The sequence below is a fragment of the Poecile atricapillus genome, chromosome 1 (assembly GCF_030490865.1).
Source record: "Poecile atricapillus isolate bPoeAtr1 chromosome 1, bPoeAtr1.hap1, whole genome shotgun sequence".
Taxonomy (NCBI): domain Eukaryota; kingdom Metazoa; phylum Chordata; class Aves; order Passeriformes; family Paridae; genus Poecile; species Poecile atricapillus.
The window spans coordinates 14,432,551-14,455,343 of record NC_081249.1 but is presented as its reverse complement, the minus strand read 5'-3'; the positions used below and the strand labels follow the sequence as shown (position 1 = coordinate 14,455,343).

At 39.6% G+C, this 22,793-nt stretch overlaps 2 protein-coding genes across 8 annotated transcripts in view; one reads left to right on the top strand and one right to left on the bottom strand.

The window, feature by feature from the left end:
• The window catches only part of SMPX (small muscle protein X-linked), a 40,210-nt gene extending 39,704 nt beyond the window's left edge, over positions 1 to 506 (bottom strand). For 3 of the 4 annotated variants that reach the window (XM_058829222.1, XM_058829225.1, XM_058829224.1), the window contains exon 1: positions 349 to 506. The gene's annotated coding sequence lies outside the window, so the exon portion shown is untranslated. Of the gene's footprint in view, positions 1 to 328 lie in introns of all 4 variants that reach the window. The other variant, XM_058829223.1, reaches the window with a different exon arrangement.
• A 1,042-nt stretch (positions 507 to 1,548) lies between these two features.
• Positions 1,549 to 22,793, top strand: part of MBTPS2 (membrane bound transcription factor peptidase, site 2) — a 50,420-nt gene continuing 29,175 nt past the window's right edge. For 3 of the 4 annotated variants that reach the window (XM_058847846.1, XM_058847855.1, XM_058847873.1), the window contains exons 1-4: positions 11,463 to 11,656; positions 16,555 to 16,703; positions 18,370 to 18,508; positions 22,219 to 22,322. In XM_058847846.1, coding sequence (XP_058703829.1) covers positions 11,582 to 11,656; positions 16,555 to 16,703; positions 18,370 to 18,508; positions 22,219 to 22,322 — 467 coding nt within the window. In that variant the 5' untranslated portion in view covers positions 11,463 to 11,581. Of the gene's footprint in view, positions 1,854 to 2,343; positions 2,405 to 11,462; positions 11,657 to 16,554; positions 16,704 to 18,369; positions 18,509 to 22,218; positions 22,323 to 22,793 lie in introns of those variants that run through there. The other variant, XM_058847864.1, reaches the window with a different exon arrangement.

The following is a 22,793-nucleotide window of genomic DNA, read 5'->3' as shown; positions in this document are numbered from 1 at the left end:
CTATAATAAACATATTATAATATATATGAAAACAATAACCATCTGCCTCTGTACTATGATACTCAAACTCATACACACTTCTTATGAGTCATGAGGTATTCAAGTGACTTTGTTTTAAATCTTTAGATCCCCACAGACTATGAAGCAATAACAATCTGCTCTGAATACTCTGATACACTGCATGAGACATTAAAATAGGCAGAAACCCACTACTATTGTAGTAAACTCACAGCAATTACTAAAGAGTTTTCATGAGGGTCTTTCAAGATTTTAATTGACCCCTTCAAGATTAGCTAACTTATTTACTTATATAAAAAAAGTTCCAAACCGTCAAGTGAGTATGCACACCTCCTTTTGATGCTGAAAGAGGTACCTTCTTCTAACCAGCTGAGGTATTGCCTGTGACCCTTTTAATGTGTCTGAAATAGCTCCGATGCTTTCAGCCTGGACGGCACTGAGTGCTGCTCCAGGCTGGAGTGGGACTCAGCAGAGAAGCAAAGTGTAAAAGGGAATTCCTGTCATAGCTTCCAGTTGTTCTTCCTAAATATAGAGTTTGATTCACCCTGTAACTTGGTCCCCTGTGACACTTGACCATGGTAAAAGCAGGGCTCAACTGTCAAGCAGGAGGTGTTGAAGGAACACACCTTTAGGTCCTTTTCCTTCCCCCCCTCTCCCTGTCATTCCAGGCTTTTCCCAAGTGCCGGGTATACAGCGGTAGTAGGTAACACAGAACTCCTCCCATGGCATTTGGGGCAGTGTGTGGCTCCCTACGCCACACCCGAGAAGGAAATAATTATGGAGACGTAATTATGAAGAAGTCACCTCGGAGGAACTATCTAGGGGAGGTGAATGACACAGGAATGTGACCCTATTGCTGCTGCTTTGGGAGCAAACTCACACAGCAGCTGCCCCCGGGTGTCGGCAGAGCCTTTCCTCTGCAGGACAGCCATGCTCACAGGGGAGGGCTCCTGAGCATGCGAGGCCACAGCCACCAGCTGCTGAGCCTGCAGGCATGGGGATGAAGAAAAGCCAAAGGAGGAGCACGTGTGTGTGTGTTTGTGTGTGTGAGAGAGAGTTGTTATAGCTCACAAGGGAAGTAAAACACTGCATGGTTGTGCTTGTGCTGGCTGGAGTATGTCTTAGTGAGGGCTACTGATGGAGATCTCACAACAAGTCATGTGTGGGGCACATCCTCAGGTTTCCACTTGTAGAAGTGCAGATTCCTGGTCATCTGTGCATCTTCATAAGAATGAATTTTCCTCTACCTCACTCCTCTGCTGTACCTGATCCCTGCCAGACCCACAACAATAATGGTGACAAAAGCAGTGTCATTATGGAAACAACTGTCAAGGATCTCCCTTGACTTTAACTCATTTGACCCTTTTAATTTCAAATATCTCAAAGAGGAAGGTGACCAAGCAGGCTGCTTCATTAAGTCTGTGACTCACTCTCCCCTGCCCTCTTTCCCAAAAATGTCATCTGGTAGCTGATAAAGCTGATGAATTGCTCTGGGAGCTTGCTGACTATTTCCAGCCACCCCCTTCCCAAGCAGCCACAAGAAGCTGGACGACACAGAACTAGGCACATAACCAGGACGTGCGTATGTGTAGTCAGGACTGATAGATGTACACAGCAGTCAGCTCGTTCCAAGGAGACCTCTTTTCCTCAGAAAGGCTGATTATGCCTGTTGCCAAAAATTTTGAGGAATGAGAGGGCTACTGCACTTGAAACCTGGTGGAGTTCCCAAGAGGGCTCAGAGTGCTGTTCTTTGGCTAGAATAGAGGAGTCTGCCGTCAGTCGAATGCCCTGCCCTCCAGGTGGTTGAGACCACAATAAAACAAAGCCAGAATCAGGTAAGTGACTTTACATACCTCCTTCTGAAGGTTCATATTTACAACAGAAGTGCCAGAGGACAATGGAAGAGGCAATATATTTTTGTAACATGGTCCTGTATATTAAATTATTTCAGTTTAGCTTACAATAGTAATATTACAAACTAGCTCTTGAATACACAGTTCTTTCTTCCATGTGTCATTAATTAAGCAAAGGTCGGCCATTGTTTAGATTTTATAATCTCTTTACCTTGCAAACATGCCTAAGAAATATCAGCTCAACACTACTCCCTTCAACAAATTTTCATAGCAGTAACAAGTAATTTAATAGTCTTAGCGATGTGTAAACAAGAAAAGGGTCTGCCACCTACCTAGCACCCAGTAACTATCATACCTGAATTGTATTAAATTGTGAGGATAAAAGGAGTGAAATTTTATCATCAATACCAGAAAATGCAGATCTGAGTAGATTTTAAAGGGACAAATAGTCACTCTTAGCATTATTTTGCAGTGTATCATTGCATTTGAATAACTTCTGGGATGCATAGCCCCACGACTTGCAGAGTCATCTGGTAAGTACATGCAGCAGATGAATTAGAAAGTAAATAAGGAGGCATATGTGCATTTCAGATGATGGATTCAGTGTCTGGCAAGTTAGGGCCCTGTACATTGACACACATGGCATAAAATTATTATGTCTCGTGTATAGAGATCCAAGATATAGTAGAAATGCATTTATTTGAAGTGTAAAAACCCAATATAGTTTAAAAATAGACTTTTGTGGCATTGCTAGAAGCTTGTCTAATTAATATGCTTTCTGGCACAACTTACTAGTTTTGAAAGTGAAGTTGATGGTTAACAGAAATGTGTATGTGTCTTACTTCTCCACTGAGATATTTCACTGCATAATGTCAGAATTGTTTTTTAAAGCTGTCACTACTTAATACATTTACGTAAATGTTTTGCTTTTTTGAGAAACCTCATGAGCATAGATAGAACTTCCCTGAGTGTCCCAAAAGAATTTATTTTTCTATTGTAGTCCCCAAGGTTTTAGTATAATGTAAACAGTGTAATACAGTTGAAAATGCAAATCCACACATAAGAAGTCACAACCTCAGCTCACTTGAAATAAGACTTTTTGGAAGTAAAAAGTTAAAAAATACATTTCTGGAGTTTTCCTTTATATTACCACGCAGTAGTAACATATTATAGATCTTTAGCAATGCAAAACTTTGCTTTTCTGTCTCCATCTTATCTCTATAAATTACAGTTTATTATCAGGTAGAGAATAGTGGGTCCATGATATTAAGTATTTGGCTAATTAATTCCTACCTTTTTGTTCATTTGAATTTTTTTATGATTTTTTTAATGCAAACAAAAGTTGTAGTGTAACTTGTATAACTATTCTCTTCAGCTAACACACTGAAATTACTGGTTAAGATGGAAAAATAAGAAAAATAAATAAAATAAAATTAATAAGAATTTATAAATATAAAATTTATAAATAAATTAAATTAAAAAATAAGATAAATCTGCTATCAGACAGATTTATCAGAGGATCCTGAAAAAAACCCCAATCCATTCTTTCACCAATCCAGGCACCACCCATATTCTAACTCACTCAGGTTTTATTTGTATTTTTGGGCTCTTTCCCCTTAGTAAAGATGCATTCATGTAATAATGACCTGGCACATAGACTTGATGAAAGGCAGAGACTTTTAGCAATGGTACCCATGTCACATGCAGCCAGACAGAACTACAGAAATTTAAAATACAGTGGAGCTATCAATTTTACAAGGCATCACAAACCATTCCTGTGCTTCATTTTAACAGAAAGCACCTTTGAATCATAGGTGGCAGAAAGAGTATCAAACCTCAGAAATTTTGTCAGAAGAAAAATTGTTTGAGGAAGTATCATCTACTGGTTGCATGTCTTTCCATTTTGCCCAATCTCTATTTCTTAAAATCAAGAAAAAAATCAAGCACTTGCTCTTGAGTTTTTACTTGTATAGCTATGCCAACAAGAATAACATCAAGTTATTTAAATAATGAGTGACATAAAATAGCATGCAAAAATGTTTGCTGTTATCTAATAGGCAGGAAATCAACACAAAATATATCTAAATTAGCTGATTTTGTTTCTGTGGCATTTCTGGGCTACTAAATATTAATTCAACTCCTGCATGCTCTTTTTCTTTTCCATAGAAAAGCATGATGATTATTATCACAGACTGTTCCATAGAGAAATAATTAGCCTTGTATTAAGGAGATGGTCTCATTAAAGGCTCACAGTGACCTCAATCTGAATTTCAGAGTTACAGCATCATTAATAGTGTTGTTAGCATCATCTACAAATTAAGTTCTGAAAACTGCCTTATGAATATAACCCATACAAATTCTAGAACATCATAGCTTTGACCATTATTATCCAAAAGCCATATTATCTGTTCCTTGGTATTGTATAAAATTTCTTTATTTATACCCAGATGTTTTTGGTAACTGAAAAATGGTGATGACGATGATGATGCAACAAATTTGTTTCCACTTTTCTACTGGTAAATTTCAACCAGTATATCTGGCAAAGCTGGTAGCATAAGAAAGAGCAAGTTTAATGGCATATTTTGAATAAGAAATTTAAATTACATGCTGGTTTTTGTAAACATTCTCTCTACTGTAATGACTCAGAATTATTTGGAAAAGAAACAAAAAACATGACACTGCACTGTTCTCTGCAAGTGATTTTGAGAAAACAGGAACTGATTAACTCACTGTTGAAACTTTCAACAGACAGACTACTAACTACTTTCACAAATCATGATAATTCAAGTAAGCATGTACTATCCTTTTCAATCATATCACACACTTACTTTGATGATGGCCATGCCCATCAGCTGATCATATCAGCTGTGCACTATTAGATCTTGTCAGATTAAGACATTACCTGACTGCAGCAAGGAATTTTGCTGTTGACTCAACCCAGAGATATATATGAGAACTAGGTACAGATATACCAGAGGACTTGGGACTCAGCACCACAGAAAGTAATTTATTTCTCTGTTGTGATAAAAAAAAATAATAATTTATTTATCTGTTGTGATGACAAAAAAATTGCAGTTATGGCCCCTGTGTGAGCACAATCATCTCAAGTCTAACAAAGAGAACGATGACTAAATTCTGCTGATTTCTTATCTGAATGGCATATCGAGAGGAAAGAAATACATATTTGAGATAAGAAAAATCTGTCTGGTAGAAAAACACAACAACCAAAATGAGGAAATGGGCTGGAGGAAGCAGAATTTCAAGGACATTATAAATAAATTAATGCCTTTAGATGAAAAGTTACCATTCTCAAAGACAACTGCACCAACCTGCTGAATTGTATGTGATTTTTTCAGTTGCTATCTTTGGTTTGTACCTGCTGAGTAGAAAATAAAGATGAAGATTGTTAAATCATGGGTGTGAAGATTTTTAAAGTTTGAATCAATATCAGAACACTTACCTTACTTCTCAAAGTCATAAGGAAAAAATCCTTACCTTGTCACACCTTCAATGTTCTGAAACAATAGGGCCATTAAGAATGAAGGCTTTCCATGGTGAAGAGATGAATAAATCTACTCGTCATACCTATCTATCAAGTAGTCAAACATGATCTCTATTAAACCTTATTTTTATTGAATCAAATCTGCTACAGAAACATTCTTCAATTATCTGTGACCTCCTGCCATACAAATATTGCAATGTTCAGAGAAAAATTGCCAAAATAATTCAGTCTTGGCACAGAAAGACAAGTCTCCAGCTGCTCCATTGGGCAAGGATGTTTTCCAATATAATACCAAATCTCCAGCATCAAAAAGTGCTTCTCTTAGTATATTACATGAAGTAATTTTTTAAATCTTCACGTCTTACTTTACACTCATATGAATTAGAGTTGTGGACAGGCAGTATCTTCTATTCAAGGATAAAAAAAACCTGGAAGAATAAATTACATTAAGCTGTTTCACTCCATCTCCTCTGGCTGTGCAACACAAGCTCTTTAAAGTACAGTTCAGTTCTCAAGATCTGGAGCTAAAAGTGAAGCTTGAAAATAATTTGTCTTGGAAATTACTTTCAAAAACTGCAGTCTACTGTGTGTTTCCTGTGCCCACCAGCTTTTGGTGAGGTACTGACCGTACTCTGACTAGAGATATCCATGGAGATGTTCCCCGTTTTATTGCAGCCAACCCTCAAACTATTTTTTTTTTACTAGTAAGAAAGGAAATGTTAGCTTAGGCTCCTGACACAAAGTGGTCTATGTAAGGCAAACCCACAGTTTCGCCATGGATAGTTCACAGGTGCTCTGGCTGTCAAAGGGCAGAGCATATTTGTAGTACTGGGACACCAGTTTAAATTCATTTATCCACTGTGTGCAGTGCTGTGTAATCACAAAGCTGCTCCCCTCTGTCCTTGAGGTACAACAAAACCAGTGCTGGTTTAACTGAGTGCCATGCTCCGATTCAGGAGCTGCTTCAGCCATCTGTGCAGTTGTCCTGGTTTAGGGCAAATTTGGCAGAAGACTTCTAGTGGGGCTCCCCCCGGGAAGCAAACCCACGTGGCCCTTTTCTCCCACCCCCCAACCGGTTCGGGAAGAGATTTTCTCTGAGAGAAGTGGAAAAAAACTGTTTCTTTTACAGGTACAGCACTACCCAGCACAAAAATGAATGATATCAAATTACAAAACCTCTCGCCGTTCAGAAAGGATGACAAACTTCAGAGGGTCTCTTTCCTGTGGGTGTTTGCTCTGTTATCAGTCCCTCTGGCGCTGGAAAATGCCGCTGCCCAGGCTGGGCTCCCGGTAGTCCACGGGTGCAAGCTCCCGGTGCTCCCCCGAGTCCCCAGTCCAAAGCAGGTTCGATTTGTTTCAGAAAAAGGGAAAGAAAACAGTCCAGGAAGACCTCTCTGCTCTGGCTAGATGGAAAGCCAAGGCGATCTGTCTCTTGTTGTCTGTCTGTGCTGTAGTCAAAACTCCCGATGCGGGGGGGAGCAAGTACAGTCTCTGATAACAGACTCGGTGCTTCTTTTTCCACTCACTTTTACTCTTCGATGAAATTTTAAGAATACAAAACCTGTGTCTGGGTTAGGTGGACGAATGGGGATACAATTTAACATCATAATCAACCCAGGACAGCAGTCCAAGTCGACAGTTCTGGGGATATCCTCACTGGTTCACCCTGTGCAAGACACTCCTATTGCTCCGAACAGCCAAGGATCACATATGCTCAGATGAATCCAGACTGGATGGGGTCCTGAGCAACCTGGTCTGGGGGAAGGTGGCCCTGCCCATGGTGGGGGATTGGAACCAGATGGCTTAAGGCCCCTCCCAACCCAACCCAATCTATGCTTCTATGAAGAGTAATGCTTCAGGCTTTAACAGCCTACAAAATGATGAACTACAGACTACCTTATCTCAAACTCACTTTGACTTGCTTATGCTACGGGTATTTCTTTCCCTAGGGTTTAAGGCTGCCCTACAGGTTTTGGGGTTCAAAGTTGATAGGTCTAATGCTATCATGTGCATTTATTTCAGGCTACAGTAGGCATGAAACAATACCTGTTAGACTGAAACTATTCCATTTATTTTGCATTCTGCAGTAGAATAGGGGATTGTGTCCATAAGGACTTCACAGATAATTTAAATTAAAAAAAAAAAATAAAATCCCTCAAGCCTTGAAACAATTGTTTGATATTATGCCCTTTTATGGTCTCCTCCTTCACTAAGTCCTTTACTTCCTATAATTTTGGTAAACTCACTTTTATGGATAGACTTTTAAAGTTGTAAAGGGCTCCCAACATAAAAGCTAATGCTGAATAGCTGTTCTCCAGTATCTTTTCTTCATGTATAACTTCTAAATGATTACAGAGGATGCAAGCAAGACTATAATCTAAAAATGGGTGGCATAAGCCTGAAACTAATATTTTTATGGAACTGTATTCTAGAATAATATTCAAGCCACATCTCCTAAATTTCTCCATTTCCTTTGCTTTTCTTTAAAGTCTGATACTTATTTCTCCATGGAATGCAACAGCTTTGGAGGACCCTTTTTTAGATAGAATTCCAGCTGAGATTTGCCTAACAGAGTTAACACAGATGAGTAAATGCTGAAAACTGACAGCAAATAAGAAAAACCTATCATTTGTTTTGTTATAGATCAACACTGTGAGACAACCGGTGAAAAAGCATGTACAACTATTGTTTTCTGCAGAATAATCAAGCAAAGACATATTTCTACAAACACTTGTGCTTTTCCTTTACCTATGTTTTCATGTGAATAGTGACTTAAAACAAATTTGATTTTAAGAATCAAAATCCCACCTTTCCAACAAGTACTTTTGGTAATCAGATTAAATACTGCAAACAAATTGTGAACCTTAACAGAGTACTTTGACCTCATTTCTATTTAAATAAATACTGTTTTATACTGTAATTGAAACATAAAAAACACCCAAGCCAGTAAAATAGTGTAACATTCTGATCTTGTCTGTTTTAAGCAAAAATGGATTTTTTAAATTTTCTTGTTTTGATTCCAGTTTAAAATATCACACATATAACCTATTTCCATAATTCCCACTACCTGAGTTTCTCTTCTATATTGAGCTTTTTTTATACAACATTAATAAGGTAATGAAAACATATTTTCCTTCATACTTTTACAACCAATGCTACACACATTTCTGTAGTGTGCCAGTCTCTGTATGTCTCCTCTTGTGTCTCAGATTTCTTCTTTATTCTGATCTCTTTATTTCCTCCAGCAGCAATCTCCTAGCCTACAGAAGTGCTTAATGGACCCTCTATTTCATTTTTCCCATAGATTTCTTCTTTCATGCATTCTGGTCCGTACTTTAAATTCTCAGGTAGGCTTGGAGGCTCATTCTGGAAACATTCCTGTACTCTGCAAAAGCACCCCTTCACTTTAAGTTACAGTGGCACATAAACACTTGGAGGATCACATTTTATCCCAGCAGTCCTTTCCTGTCCTTAGCTAATCCCTATGCCAAACAACCTAGAGATGAAGACTACTCAGAACATATCTAAACCCCCAATTTTTTTTCCCTGAGACTCAAACACTTATCCAATCAATTCATGTTCTGATTGTAGGGTCTTCAAACCAGCAAATTTTACAACCTCTCCTCGACAAAATCAACATCTTAGCTGATTTTAGGTCTGAGTCTGTGATTAACTGCAATTAGTTCAATTTCCCTGAAGCCCTGCAAACCCCTCTAATATAAGGAGTTTTGACAGTGCTGTTCAGGATAGTTTTACTTATATTTTGCTATGTGTCTTCTATGGTAATATCTGAATAATCACATATCTACTACAATAAGAGATCAAAGTTGAAGAGATTAATTATTAGACGTATTGTTAACTAATATCAAGATAAATATATTTACCATGCCTAGAAAAAGATGCCTTTGATACTAAATCACTAAGTGAATTTGATAAAGTCTTAATTACTATATTACTAGCAGATTCTATTTGGTATTTACTTGATAAATTTTCTTTAATCAGTAGTTGCTTATGAGAGTATTTTTCTTCTGTCTAAACTTTTTGCATGGACTTAGATACTCTTGTATGATGATAGATAGTCTTGTATGATGATTAATGTTTAACCTTTTCCAAGATTCTTTGATACCTGCCCTGTTGAGGTCCAGCCATGCCCTCCCTGATGCACCCCTCAGCTGTGACTCTTGACACTCTGGCAGTTGAACTGCTCTGGAACAGCACGTGGACACTGTGCGCTCATGTGGTGACTGCAGGGCGTTCTGCTCTGGCCACTGCTTCAGCTTTGCATCTGGCTCTAACTAAAACCAAGCAGGAGTAAAATGTGTATCAGCCTCTGTGCTACCTCCTGAACCATTTTTAAATTGACATCTTTAATCCTGAATATTTCTATTTGTAAAATAAACCACCCCGTGTAACACATTACAGTCCACAACAACTTAATTCCATGGGAACAAGGATAAACTTTGCCCTTCTGCCATGGGCAAAACACCTACTCAAGTTACTCAAGTTGGAACACCGGGACTGGCAGTTCACTCAGAACATCCATCTTCTGCACTCTAGAAAATTCTTATTTTTATTTGTTTTCTTGAGGTAAACTTTTCAGCAGTAAAATATAGACAGCGTATTTTATTTTCATTCCTTCTATAGTTGCACTTCCAATTTCTATGAAAAATCAACAAAATCCAAGTCTGTATTTTTATGGTATGAATGTAGAAGCAAAAATACAAAAATTTTACAAAACCTGGTCACCAACTAGTTCATTTGAACATGTCCATTTTAGTTTGCTTTACTTCAGTAAGGGTATGACACTACTAAAGGTACTTGTGTTCTCAACTGTTTGAATACAATTCTCCACCACTGCTTCTGGAAAGCACCACAGGTTCATAGTCTGTGTATTTGTATTAAGTTCATGTTGGTCTATGGAACAACTTGAATTTTCAACCATCAGTCAACATGGACAGCTTACATCAAAACGTAGGGTTGTTAGAATGATAGAAATTCTAAATGTAAGGGGAAAACAATCCCTGAGTTGAGATGAAAGACAGAGGAATTGAGCAAACAGAACAAGCAAAAGCCAGCATCCACTACTAGTTCAATTCCTGCTCTGCACCCGCAAATGCCAATGGTGAGAGGCTGCCCACGGCTGTTTTCTCTCACTTGCTATGGAGGTCAAACACTGTAAATAACAAATGCTTCCTCCTCCTTTGCTTACTTTTTATATCTAATGCCACATGGTATGGAATATGCCTTTGGTTTATTTGGGTCAGCTGTCCCACTTGTATCCTCCCACAGGATTTTGCCCACCCCCAGCCAGTGATGGGGAGAATGTTGGACAGTGTTGATGCCTCGTCAAACCTTGGTGTCACCAAGACCTTTGAAGGCACCACGCAAAGCAGTGAAGCTGCCGTGAGAAAATGAGCTCCACGTCAGCCAGACCTAATACAGACACACAGTCGGAGAATGAGCACTGACAGCGGCCTGGGCAGGAAACACGGGGCCCAGGAAGCATTTGCTTAAGCCATTCTCACAGGCAGCCTCATAAAATGATTTTGCTGTGCAGCGAGCTCGATGCTAAATTCCTGACAAAACGTCAGTGGTTAAAGGGAATCCTGTTATTTTGTCGTTACTGAAGTGTTTCCACAATGCGCTTTGATCTTGCCACCACAAACAGCTCTTACTCTCCAGCGCAACTTCCGGATCGGTGCCAGCGGAGCCTCCCCGAAGAGCTCCCCAGAGGCCGCAGCTGAGGTGAATTTGGCCAGAGGAGGAGGAACCGCCCGCCCTCAACCGGCCCCGCCCTCAGCCGGCCCCGCCCCTCATTCCGCCCTGCCCTCATCCCGCCCTGCCCTCAGCCGGCTCCGCTCCGCCCCTCATCCCGCCCCGCCCTCAGCCCGCCCTGCCCTCAGCCGGCTCCGCTCCGCCCCTCATCCCGCCCCGCCCTCAGCCCGCCCTGCCCTCAGCCGGCCCCGCCCTCAGCCCGCCCCGCCCTCAGCCGGCCCCGCCCCTCTCCCCTCCCGCCCCCACTGCGCACGCGCCCGGCCCCAACGCCCGGAACGCTGCCCCGCTCCCCGGCCCGTGACGTCATGCCGCCACCTGCCCTCGTTCGACGCGTTGCCCGGAAGCGTCCGCCCGGGCAGTAGAGCCCGTCGGAGAAAGGTTCCGGGCAGGTTGGGTTCCGGGGCTGCCCCGCTGAGGCGCGGCGCGGCCCGCGATGATCCCGGTGCCGGTGGTGGTGACCGTGCTGGGCGGCTGGTGCGCCGTGTACCTGGCGGACACGCTGCTCAAGGTGAGGGCTGAGGGCGCAGAGCCGGACGGGGCCGGGAGGAGGCAGCGGCAGCGCCGGGAGCCCCGGGTGGCCCAGGGGCCCCGCTGCCGTGCCCGGGCTGGCGGAGGGGCCGCGCCCTGCCCGGGCCCGCCGCGCTCCCTCGGGCCGTGAGGCGATCCCGGCCCCAGGCGCCGGGGCCCCGGCCCGGGCAGCCCCTGCCCTGCTTCCGCCCGGCGCTGGGTTCCAAACGCCTCCCGGGAGAGTGTGCTAAAGGACCAAAGCCGCGAAAAGTTAGGGGAAACAGCCTTTAATATAGTGCTTAAGCGGTTCCGTGGCATTAGACGTGCTGTCGGGAGTATATTGTTATTATTATATTAACGACCTAAAAGAGAACGTTGTAAGTTCGCGGTGTAGAGTATGCGCCCTATAATGATGACTTTCCTAAAAAATGTAAAAAGTAACGCGTATTTATTTCTTTTGGATATCTTTAGTTTTACTGGAAAAAAATTGAGACAGAACTCGATACAAATACTTTTTTAAAGAAATAAACTTTGATCCTCGGAGAGTATTAGGAGACTCATCCTTTTCCTCCTGATACAGGGGGGAAGGTTTAAAAAGAAAATACACCAAGACATCATTTGTTATATCTGGGATGCATCTGTGTATTGCTCATGTTTCATTAAGTGGTGTGGCGTTGGTTAGGGGTTTTCTTAAATATTCAGCGGTATGATTTCTAAGGCCTACTGGAATTGAAAAGAATGCATGCAAAGTAGGCTTTGTGCTGGTTAAATATGAGGGAAAACAAAATGAAAGGTTTGATATGTAATTCTTAATTTTACAGTCCAGGAGCTGCCCCTGTTTCTGCTAAGGCAGATGAGGCTTAGTGATACAAAAGTACAAAGTACATTTTGTTACTCATATAAAATATAGAAAGAAGTACAATAAAATTTAGGTGCTTAGAAAACTTGGAAAAGTGTCTCCCCCTGCAGCTAATTAGAGTGCAAGTGTAGCTCCGTTAATGATGAAAGCCGGTAACTGCAAAATATTAGTCTGTACATAATGACAATAACAAATACAGTCATTTACCTCAAGACTTCTCAAATTTTCTTGCAGTAAGTCTATGTTAAGTAGTTGGGAAAAAAACCCAAAAAACAAACAAAAAAAACAAAACCAAAAACCACCAAAACCCACCAAAAACCAAAAGAAACCGACATTGTTTTGAAACACATGAGATGATTGGCCAGGTACCAGAAGAACGTTCTCTGACTGCAGTGAGACACACCAGGAAGGTCAGCCAGGAGACTGCTTCTCTTTTGGCAGCAGCTTTGTGTCTGGTGAAGACTTTTGGGCTGTGAAGGAAGAACTGAGCTCAGGTACCAGACCTGTTGTGCAATTGTGCTGAGAACATTTGCATCTCTGAAATTCTGAAGATCTCTTTTTGCATTATACCATAAAATCATTCTCTTTTGTAAACAGGGAGAGCCACCATTTCTTGCAGCAGCAAGGGAGTAAAAAAAAAACCAAAACCCTACATTAGAGTCTACTTAATGTCTGATTTATGTTGAAAAAAAAGGGGAAATGCCTAGAATTCTATAGCAAGCATGAAAGTCCAGGCATTCAATTTTAATTCTGATCTTTTAACTGAAAGTTGACCACCGTTATTAATTGTCAGAAATTATGTGGGAGCTGTTGAGTTCCAGTGAACTTACTAGTAGATCTTGTGTTGTACATCTCAGTCATAGGATTCACTGTGCTTACCACAGTTGAAATAGAATTTGGATTTAATAACCAGATTTAGTAGGAAGCTCAGGTTGCTTTTTTTTTTGCTGTAAATCACCACAGTCACAACCCAAGGCTGCTAGCAACCACAGCAAAATTGTACTGTGTAATTAATTGTACTGCTTAAATCTCAAATCACTTAATAGTGTAATTACACCAAGAGGATGTACAAGGGTTTGAGTATGAGTAAAAAATTATATGGGAGCAGTTTTCCATGTGTGATCCTGTTGATATTTTTGGCGAGAGAAGGATGTGTGCTGTAACTTGCAGTTAATGTTTATTCTGTAAATCTGTTCAATATGCAATGTTTTTTGCTCAGTTTGTTCTCTTACTGGTTTTGTTCAGATTTAAATATTTTATTTGGCAGTCTGACTCTTAGACTACAGTATAGAAAATATAACTGTGTATAAATGTATTTTTGCCCAGATAAATCAACATATTATAATATGGCTAAAATTGAAAGATACATTTTTGTCAGGAAACTAAAGCTATGCCAAATCAAGCTGGAATTTTGAATGTTAAGTCCTTCCTGTTGCTCCTCATTGTACCACTGCAACCAACGTTTTCATTGAAGCTTGGATTCTGTATGAGGGAATCACCCTGAATTCCTTCTCCCCAGCGTCCTAAGTCATGACATTCCTTCCTGCCCAAAGGCTCAGGAAAGAGGGAAGGGTAAGAGGTTGTCCCTCCTGCTGTGAGAAATAAAGGATGCATTAGACACATTCAGTCAAGGCTGGCTCTCAGCTTTTAAGGTCAGGAAGCTGAAATGATTCAGAGCTCTTGAACAGATTTTACCAGCAGAGAAGAATGTGAAGGACTCCTGGTTACTGGCAGATACCTATGGAGCTCCTGGAGCATTTAGCAGATGTCCAGCATTTTAAAGGCTTGCATAAATAAATAGGTACTGCTTTTATAGTAAAAGTAATCTAACAAAGATCCCTTAGATCTCAAAGAGGAAGAGCCAAGTCCTGTGTGAAAGCAACTTGAAGCACACCAAAGCATGAGGGTATGTGTATAATGTGGTGATCCCACTGGGATCAGGACAGAAGGAGCAAAACTTTGCAAAGAGCTTTTTTTCTTTTTCTTTTTTTTTTTTTAGTATATTTTATAAAAATTTGCAGTCATTTAGTGATCATGAATGTGTGATCATAGACAATTTATGGGGAAAATACAAAATAAAACATTTTTGATACCTTTCTTTTCCACATTTGACAGCTGTATGGTCAGTGATTCCATATTTTTCCTGGAAAACTTCATATTTATTTATGTCTTGCTAGGGCAGTGGAGCTGTGATGTTGGAATGAATTAGAAGGGATGAATTTGTGGCATTTATAGGGAAAAAAATGGGGTTTGCATGTGATAAAAGGAACACATTTTCAAGTGTCAAGTCAATGTATCTGATTAACTTTATTAGAATAATGTATTAGGGTGGTTTTGAGTTGGTGGGTTTTTTTCACTCTCTGGAGGAATAGGACGGCTATTTTTAATTCACAAAAGACAGTTTCTTATGTCAGAGGTACTTAATGATGTATGTATTTTTGTTCTTAATTATCCGGTGGATTATTTGAGGAGGTAAATTTTTTTGTTTCCTTGGCTTATGTATCACTAATTGTGTACAAGTCTAATCATCCTTGTGATCTCTTTGGTTAAAATCAGCAAAAGCTGATATGATTGTGGACACTAAAGTTAATGGTGCCATAGGGAGTGGGTAGTGTTGATGGGAGTGTCTTACAGGGCAAATTTCTGATGGTGCCCTCAGCTGACAGAACGAAAATGTGGCTGAAATCAGTAGGGTGAAGAAGAAGGAAATGACACAGAAATATTTAGGCAGAAAGGATAAATGGTGTAATAGGTAATATGTGAACAATGACTCAAGTAAATGGGTCTCACATCTGAGGAAATTTGTTATTTGAAATAAACTTTTAGTGTTCAAGTTTTAATTAATTTGACAAAATGAGAAAAGCTGTTCATAGAATTGTGCAGTGTGAGATCCTCACGCCCCACCACTGTGGTGCAGGGCAGGAGGAATGCAAGGAATTGGCAAGTTCTAAATTTGTTCAAAGAGCCACGGACAACAGCCAGAAACTTTTAAAGTTTCTCGTGGGGGAGGAGAAGGGAGCCTGTTGTGAACTACACATTCTGAATGTCTTCAGTAGGTGCTGCTCCGTGTGGGGAGCCTTGAGAACAATGCTCCAGTTCAGACAGCTCCAAAGACTTGTCTGGATTGTGTCAGAGACACTCCTGCCGTGGGAACTGCCCAATGTCAGAAGGCTCAAGGTTCATTTGTGCTTTTCCTGAGCTCTGAGTTCCTTTTTCACCTCCACGGACAGCATTCCTTTGTCTGGGTTTCTGACACAGGCTTCCATGAAGCAGGTGACTAAAGCCTATTGAGAATGCAGGTGCCATAAAGTAAACATTTTCAAAAACCATGTCTATTAGTCTATAATTCAAGATAATGCTGCATATAAGCGTAGGTCATATTTCTCATCAAGAGAAATCTTTGGAACTACTAGAAGTATCTTGAAATGCTGGGAAGTTACCATAGTGAAACTGCTATTGCAATAGAGATTGATAATTTTAAATTCCTTGTGGTTTTTTGTCAGCCTGATCAGATGTTCCAGACCCTCTTCAGGTATAATATTTGTGTTTGAAAAGTAGACCTTGTTTTTATCCTTACTAACAGATATCTAACAGAAAACTGAGCCATATCTCATCTGTATTATTTATTTCAGCTGGAGAAAAAGGAAGCATTTTTCATTATTGTAATTTTTAAAATGTTTATTGGAATGTAATTGCATGCTGAAAGAATACCATCAACAGTCTGTAGCCTTCTAACCAGAAAGTAGGACTACTGAAAGTGATCTAACACTAGGAAAGATGATGCAAGACCTTGTTTGTCAGATAACTCTGGATACCCAATCTCTCCCACAAACCTAATGGAAATGACATCAAAACAGTGGCATAATTTTTCCATATTACATGTCACACCTACCTATGTGTCAAAATGTAAAGAATGTGTAGGACATCTACCTGAAATTATACATCTGTTTTTATATAAACAGATCACATTGACTGCTTGGTCACATTTACAAAATCTTCCTAGAATGTTTTGGTCAAACTGGTTTTCCTTTGTTTTGCAGTCCTCCAACTCTCTGAAGGCATCGTACGAGGACTGGCTGCTGACGTACGGCTTGAGTGTCTCTCCCTTTCACCTGCGGTGGCAAACAGCTCTCTTCAACCGCCAGTTCTACAACTGGGGGAGATGGAAACCCAAATTTCTCTACTTATGGTATTAATTCAGCATCTTTTTTCTTCTGTCAAATACAGAGTCAACAATTGAACTGCATTGGTGCCTTTCAGCATTAGAAGGGCAGTGGGTGGACATGGCTATTTGAATAGGCTAATGATAAAACCAGTTAGAGTGGTTGCTCTAATTGTGCTGTGCCAGTATAAGTATTTATCCTCTGCTAAAAAATACATAAATGTAATACAGGTTGCATATGGAGATTCTATAAAACTAGAAATCCTTAAACTATTTTTTTACCTGTGGTTTGAACTATGGATAGTTTTGAAGAGTACAGCTGTTATATGCAATACTGCATAGAGAAGTTGGTCTGAAAGCAGCTGCTCAGATCCTAGATTATTCCCAATGCTGTAGACTTAGCTCTCCCAATCACTAGAGTTTACACAGTATTCAGACACAGCTGTAGTTAATCATTGCCCAGACATTCAGCAATAATACCTGCTCAGAAACACCTTGCTTACTTTCTGTCTTTCATCTGCCTGCACCTTGCCATGCAAAGGTTGCACAGTGCTGGGAATGGGTAGATAAGTAGGGTGGTTTAGTATGGGTGCTCCTGGACTGGTTTAGAAAACTATTGCTCCATTGCCTTCCTAGCACTATTTTGTATCTGCTCTGAAAATACAAAATGAGTAAGGTTTGAATTTCTGTTCATTTCCTGTATTGCTACCCTCAGTGAGATAGTAATAAAATAAAGGTCTGCCTCATATTGGTTTCTGTGGTATGTAATGATTTTGTAATAATCAGTCTGAAATAGCTCTATATCAATTACAATTTTTAACGTGTATAATTTATTACAGTGACTAGTGTTTCCACTAGTCTCTTTAATTAACATTACAAGTACATGTTGCTTAAAATAAATCTACTAATTCCCAGTGAGTTTCATTAAGGCTGATAAGAGAACAGTTGCGCAGTTGTGAGCGGAAGAAGGACTGGTAGTGAAGTGTTTTAGTTATGAAAAAAAGTTATCACATCCCTCAACTGTAGGACAGTGTAAAATAAGAATAATAACATTAATGCTGAATAAAAATTTGTCTGTAGGTGGAGTGACATGAATTATTTTCAACATTGATTTTAATGAAAAATTGGTGAGAAGAACACCAGTTGCTGTTAATATGGTCTTACAGTTGTACTTTTTAGTTGTTCTTTAAAAAGGATTCAGTCTCATTGTTCTTTAGCCCGTTTTGTTGTTTGTGAGAAAGATGCAAAATGTACTGAAAATGCCTATATACATAATTACATAAGCTGCCCCATCTTTTGATCCAGGTCTCTAAATATGTGAAGCTATGGTGCAACATGGCCAATTATACATTGTTAGTTATGTTTCTATATTCATATAAATTTATATATTTATAGTTACACGTATTGGATAACTGAATAAAAGTATTTGAAAATTGATCCAGGATATGGTTTGGATATAAAACATTTATTAAACAAGGAGAATATATGTTATTAGTGTTATTATTGTATATTATTATTACTAGCTTCCTTAAGTGTTTTTGTACTGCGTTGATGAATTGTGGTTGCATCAGGTAAGTTTTGCCCTGTGTTTTGTGTAATAACTTGTGCTATAAAGCAGAGATTTACATAGCCAGAGATGATACCCTTTTCCTTTTGTGGTGGTGCATTGTTAACTATTTGCTTCTCTGTGTAGGTTCAGCATAGGAATGGTGTTTGGAATAGTTGCCATGTTTGGCTCTGTTATTCTGCTTGGAAAGACCCTGCTGCAAACACTGACCCAGATGCTCACTGAGGCTCCGAAAGCCCAGAATGATCGAATGCTGCAAGTTGTGGTGAGTGTTCCCTCCTCAAGTCTTTGTTTGAGAGCTGTGCACAGATCTAAAGCAGCTTCTAAATGGGGTATGGAATGCTTAAATATTCCCGTGCAAGAACAACCAAACTCCTCATGTTCATCTACATGAAAATGTAGATGGTTTTTTACCAGCCTTGAAAATGGGAGAGTGGGTATAGTAAAAGGACAAATGAAGGCAAACATGTGGAAGAGTTTATATTAAAAGCCCTCAGGAGTGGGAATTGGAGAGTCATTTTGAAAAGCCCCAAATTATAGTACTAAGAATAAAATTACAATACTAAGAGTACTAAGAATATAAAACTGAGTTAACAGCTCATTTCCTGTGAGCTGTACAGTGTAGAGGCTCTGGTGACCTTAAAGTTTGGAGAGTTCATACATAATTGACAAGAAAATACAAGTTCTGTTTCTTTTAATACAATACAAAACAGCAGTGGAAAAGGAAAGAAGGGCAGAAAGCTTTGTTTGATATTAGAAGCAAAGCATTGTTAGTCAGGAGGTATTCTTTGATTCTTCAAGGACTTATGAGTTAATTTACTATGTGAAATTTCAAGTGCTGTTTCTGGCAGAGTCTACTTCAAGTCTGATTTAGTAGTTTTATGGATTTCTGATGCTGGACAATATATTGTATGGTTTTAGAGCAGAATGTATTTCACAGGATAGGAGAGATTGCAAATACTGTCTTTTTAATCTCTTCACAAGGCAGCAATGGAAGAACTTCCATTGTCTTGCAACAGTTTTAACCTAGAAGGATTCCTAGTCACCTTTCTTATACCAAGAGTGCAATCTGACCAAAATGTATGGTCATTTTCCAGAAATTCAGAAAGTGCTATGGGATTGCTCTGCCTTCTGCTACATGGCTTAGAGCAGAGGTGCTCAGCCATGATGCTCTATTTAAGTACTCAGTTATTCAAGTGATCAGATGTTGAGAATTGTGTGCAGACACAATAGACCTTCCTGTAAGCATTAAGCTGGCTGCATGCAGCTAGACTTATAAAATGGCATGAGTGCAGGAGCCTGATTTAGCATGTGCCATAAACTCAGTGCTTTTGGATGGCTGGGTGTATTTCCCGCAAGCAGAGTGAATATAGATTCCAACAGGATCTGTCCTAACCTTTCTGGAGTAAAAAAAACCTCCTTTACATCTCCATTTTCTGAGGTCATTGTATGGATCTATCCACTTCTGTGACACCAGACTAAAGTGGTCATTAACAATATGTTGCTCTTTGGAGAAACACAGGCAGAACTAAAGTAAAGATGTGTCTTTGGAATTGGTGTGAACTGGAAGAACAGAAGTAGAAAAGTAGGATAATGTTGACAGTTTCAATGTAGACTTGTTTCCTCAGTGACTGCCTACTGGCAAAATCAAACCAAGGATTGACTGGCACTGAGAGCAGTTTAATAGATAGGGATAAAGTAATGTCATGTGTGGGGATAAGGCTACTTCTCCTAAGTTGACTTGTGGTTCTCTTCCTTTCTTACATCATTCTTTCATTTCTGAATGGTCACCCTTGTATAGTTCTGCCTGTACCAAGTATCAGTAGAATACTGATTCTTTATAATTCTTTATTTATTTATAGTATTCTTTATAATGGGCATGTGCTAGTGTAAATTGACACCAAAGAGAGACTTATGTGGTTCTGAAGAGGTGAAAAATGACTTAGGAGTACCTCCTAATTTAAATTATTTATTTGCATTTGACTGCCTGGAAGAGAGTGAATTAGTTTAAAAAAAACCAAAAAACAACAAAACCCCACTTTTTCTTTGTAAAATTAATTTTAGCCTGTGGCATAAAGCTGTTTAGCCTTTAGCCTCTGGGTGTGTAGAGAGGGAGAAACAGTTCTGTTTATATTTTATTAAGATTTTTGTACACTTCCTCTTTTGTTCAGTCATGTACTTGATTTAAATTACCTGTCTATAGGTAACGGGGCTGTTTCTCTTTAGCTGCCCCCTCTCGTGTTGGTTGCCTACTGACAAAAGCAGGAAAGAGGCAGATGAGTTACAAGCAAAGGATCTTCTTTTACTAAAGGAATTTCCAGAAGGCCATAAAATACAAGACAGTGTGCTTTTTAACAAAATACTGCTATTGGTTTCACAATCCTTCATGAGACGTAGCTTCTGTTTTAGGTGAATCTTAAATAGCTTCTTTGACGTAAAGTCTGAAAGCATCTGGTGCTGTGTTCTAGCAGGCTGTAGTCATGGTGGAATTGAGATGGCAACTCTTGCTGTTCCCATCTGTCCTCCCACTGCAGAGGCAACACCACTGAAGTGATGCATTAGTGCCACCAGCTGATGCTGTAATGCAAGCTATGATCTTTAAGAAATTAAGTGTGGCCGTCTTTCATATTGTGAGGTACCACAGCTGAGCCAGTTAAGGTAAATTCCTTGGTCACTCTCACACTCTGGAATTGTGTGAGGTGATTAACATTAATGAATCCTTTTGAAGGATTTATTTTAGCTACATTGTCTCAACAACCTCTTGCAGAGTTCTGCTGCATGGGTAGGTAAATACATATATTAATATGGATTTATATGCATTATATGCAGAATATGCAGGACTGAACAAAGGTAGAATCCGACCTACCTAGTTGGATGTGCAGCCTTTTGTTTTCCATGACGCTGGTTTTTATAGAGTTCTGTAGACAGGCCAGGACTTTTTGCTCACAGCATCTCTTTTGTGAGGCTGAATTGCAATTCAGGTTGTGTTCACATCAGTTCTTAGTGAGCATACTGAAGTGCAGCCTGCCTTGGGTAGAAAAAGCTGTAGATCTGACAGGCAAAATGCCCCAGAGCAAGCAGCAGAAGTGGTCATATCATCCCACTGCTGAGGGGGATGGAACCGAGCAGGGTGAAGGTGCATCAGGAGGAAGGAGGGGATGGTTCCTCATGCTTTGACTAATGAATGCTTTGAAACCTGTATGGAAGCAGTTGATGTCTTGTGACAAGTACAGTGAAGGACCTGGAAATGGTGGGAATCCACAGCAATTGGAAGAATATGAGGGGCCTGCATATTATGTCTTAGGTAAATTAAAACAGTATACTCATTTTAAGGTGGGTTTTTTAAGATGAAATTGCCATGTCTAGACTACCAAAACATGAAGAATAGCTGAAAATTACCTTTTTTTTTTTTTTTTTCCTTATAAACTCTGTAAACTGGGATAATCTTGTGATTTGTATAGGAAAAGAGAAGGGAGAGACTGTTCAGCTGTCAACTTATTTTGAACTTTCTATGTTCATACTCTTTAATGTACCATACAATTTTTATTATTTTCTTTTGGAAGGTGGATCTTTTCTATAGCTATGGCTTCAGGAAATTGTAAACTAATGCTCAGAGTGCCAAGCTTGTTTCATTTGAATGGAAGTCTGTGTACATTTTTATAAACTTCTCAAGCTTAATATAGAGTAGGACACATTTGGTCAGAGCTGTGGGGAATATATAGGGCAGGGAGAGGGCTTTTGTGCCTGGAGAGCTATTTAATGTTCAACAAAAGAGTGTATCATAAATATATTTTAAAATGCACTGAATAAGTCGGTTAAAGGTGCAAACTGATCGTGCTGCATGAGAACAGCTCTTGTTCTGTTGTGGGTCTGAGGAAATGAGTGAGAGCAGCAAATTTAGGAGCAGAATGATTCATCTTTGTACCCCTTGTTTTCTTCCTGTGTTTTGTTTTGTTGTCATGCCCACATCAACAGGTGCCTGGTGTCAATTTGCCGGTCAGCCAGCTGACCTATTTCTTCTCTGCAATCCTCATCAGTGGTGTGATACATGAAGTCGGCCATGGGGTGGCAGCTATTCGGTAAAATCTTTCTTGCTTTTCACCTACTGTGACAACAAAGCCAGATATTCCAGAGCACACACTTACCCAGGAATGTGTTTGGCACTGCTTTGTTTTATCTAGAGAGTCTGTTTAGTCTGTAATTTATAGCTTCCTTAGATTTGAAGTTTGGAAGGGTGTACAAATTAAGAATAGAGTTTTAATACAGTGTCTATTATACAGATATCATGAGGAAGGACTTCTGCTTTGCAAATATAGCATCAGGTTTAAAACAGGGGTTTTTTAAGTGGCCCTGTTTTTTACACAGAAATTTCATTTCTGCACATTTGGTACTTGAAAAGAACTCATACTATTGCACGGTGATACTTTAAAATAGATATTTAATTGATTTGTTTAAACATAGCTTGTGAAATATGATATGAACAGGCTGAAGCAATAACTTGGTCAAATGTGATTTGCCCCTGTTAACCTCAGTGATGTATTAGTTTTGAT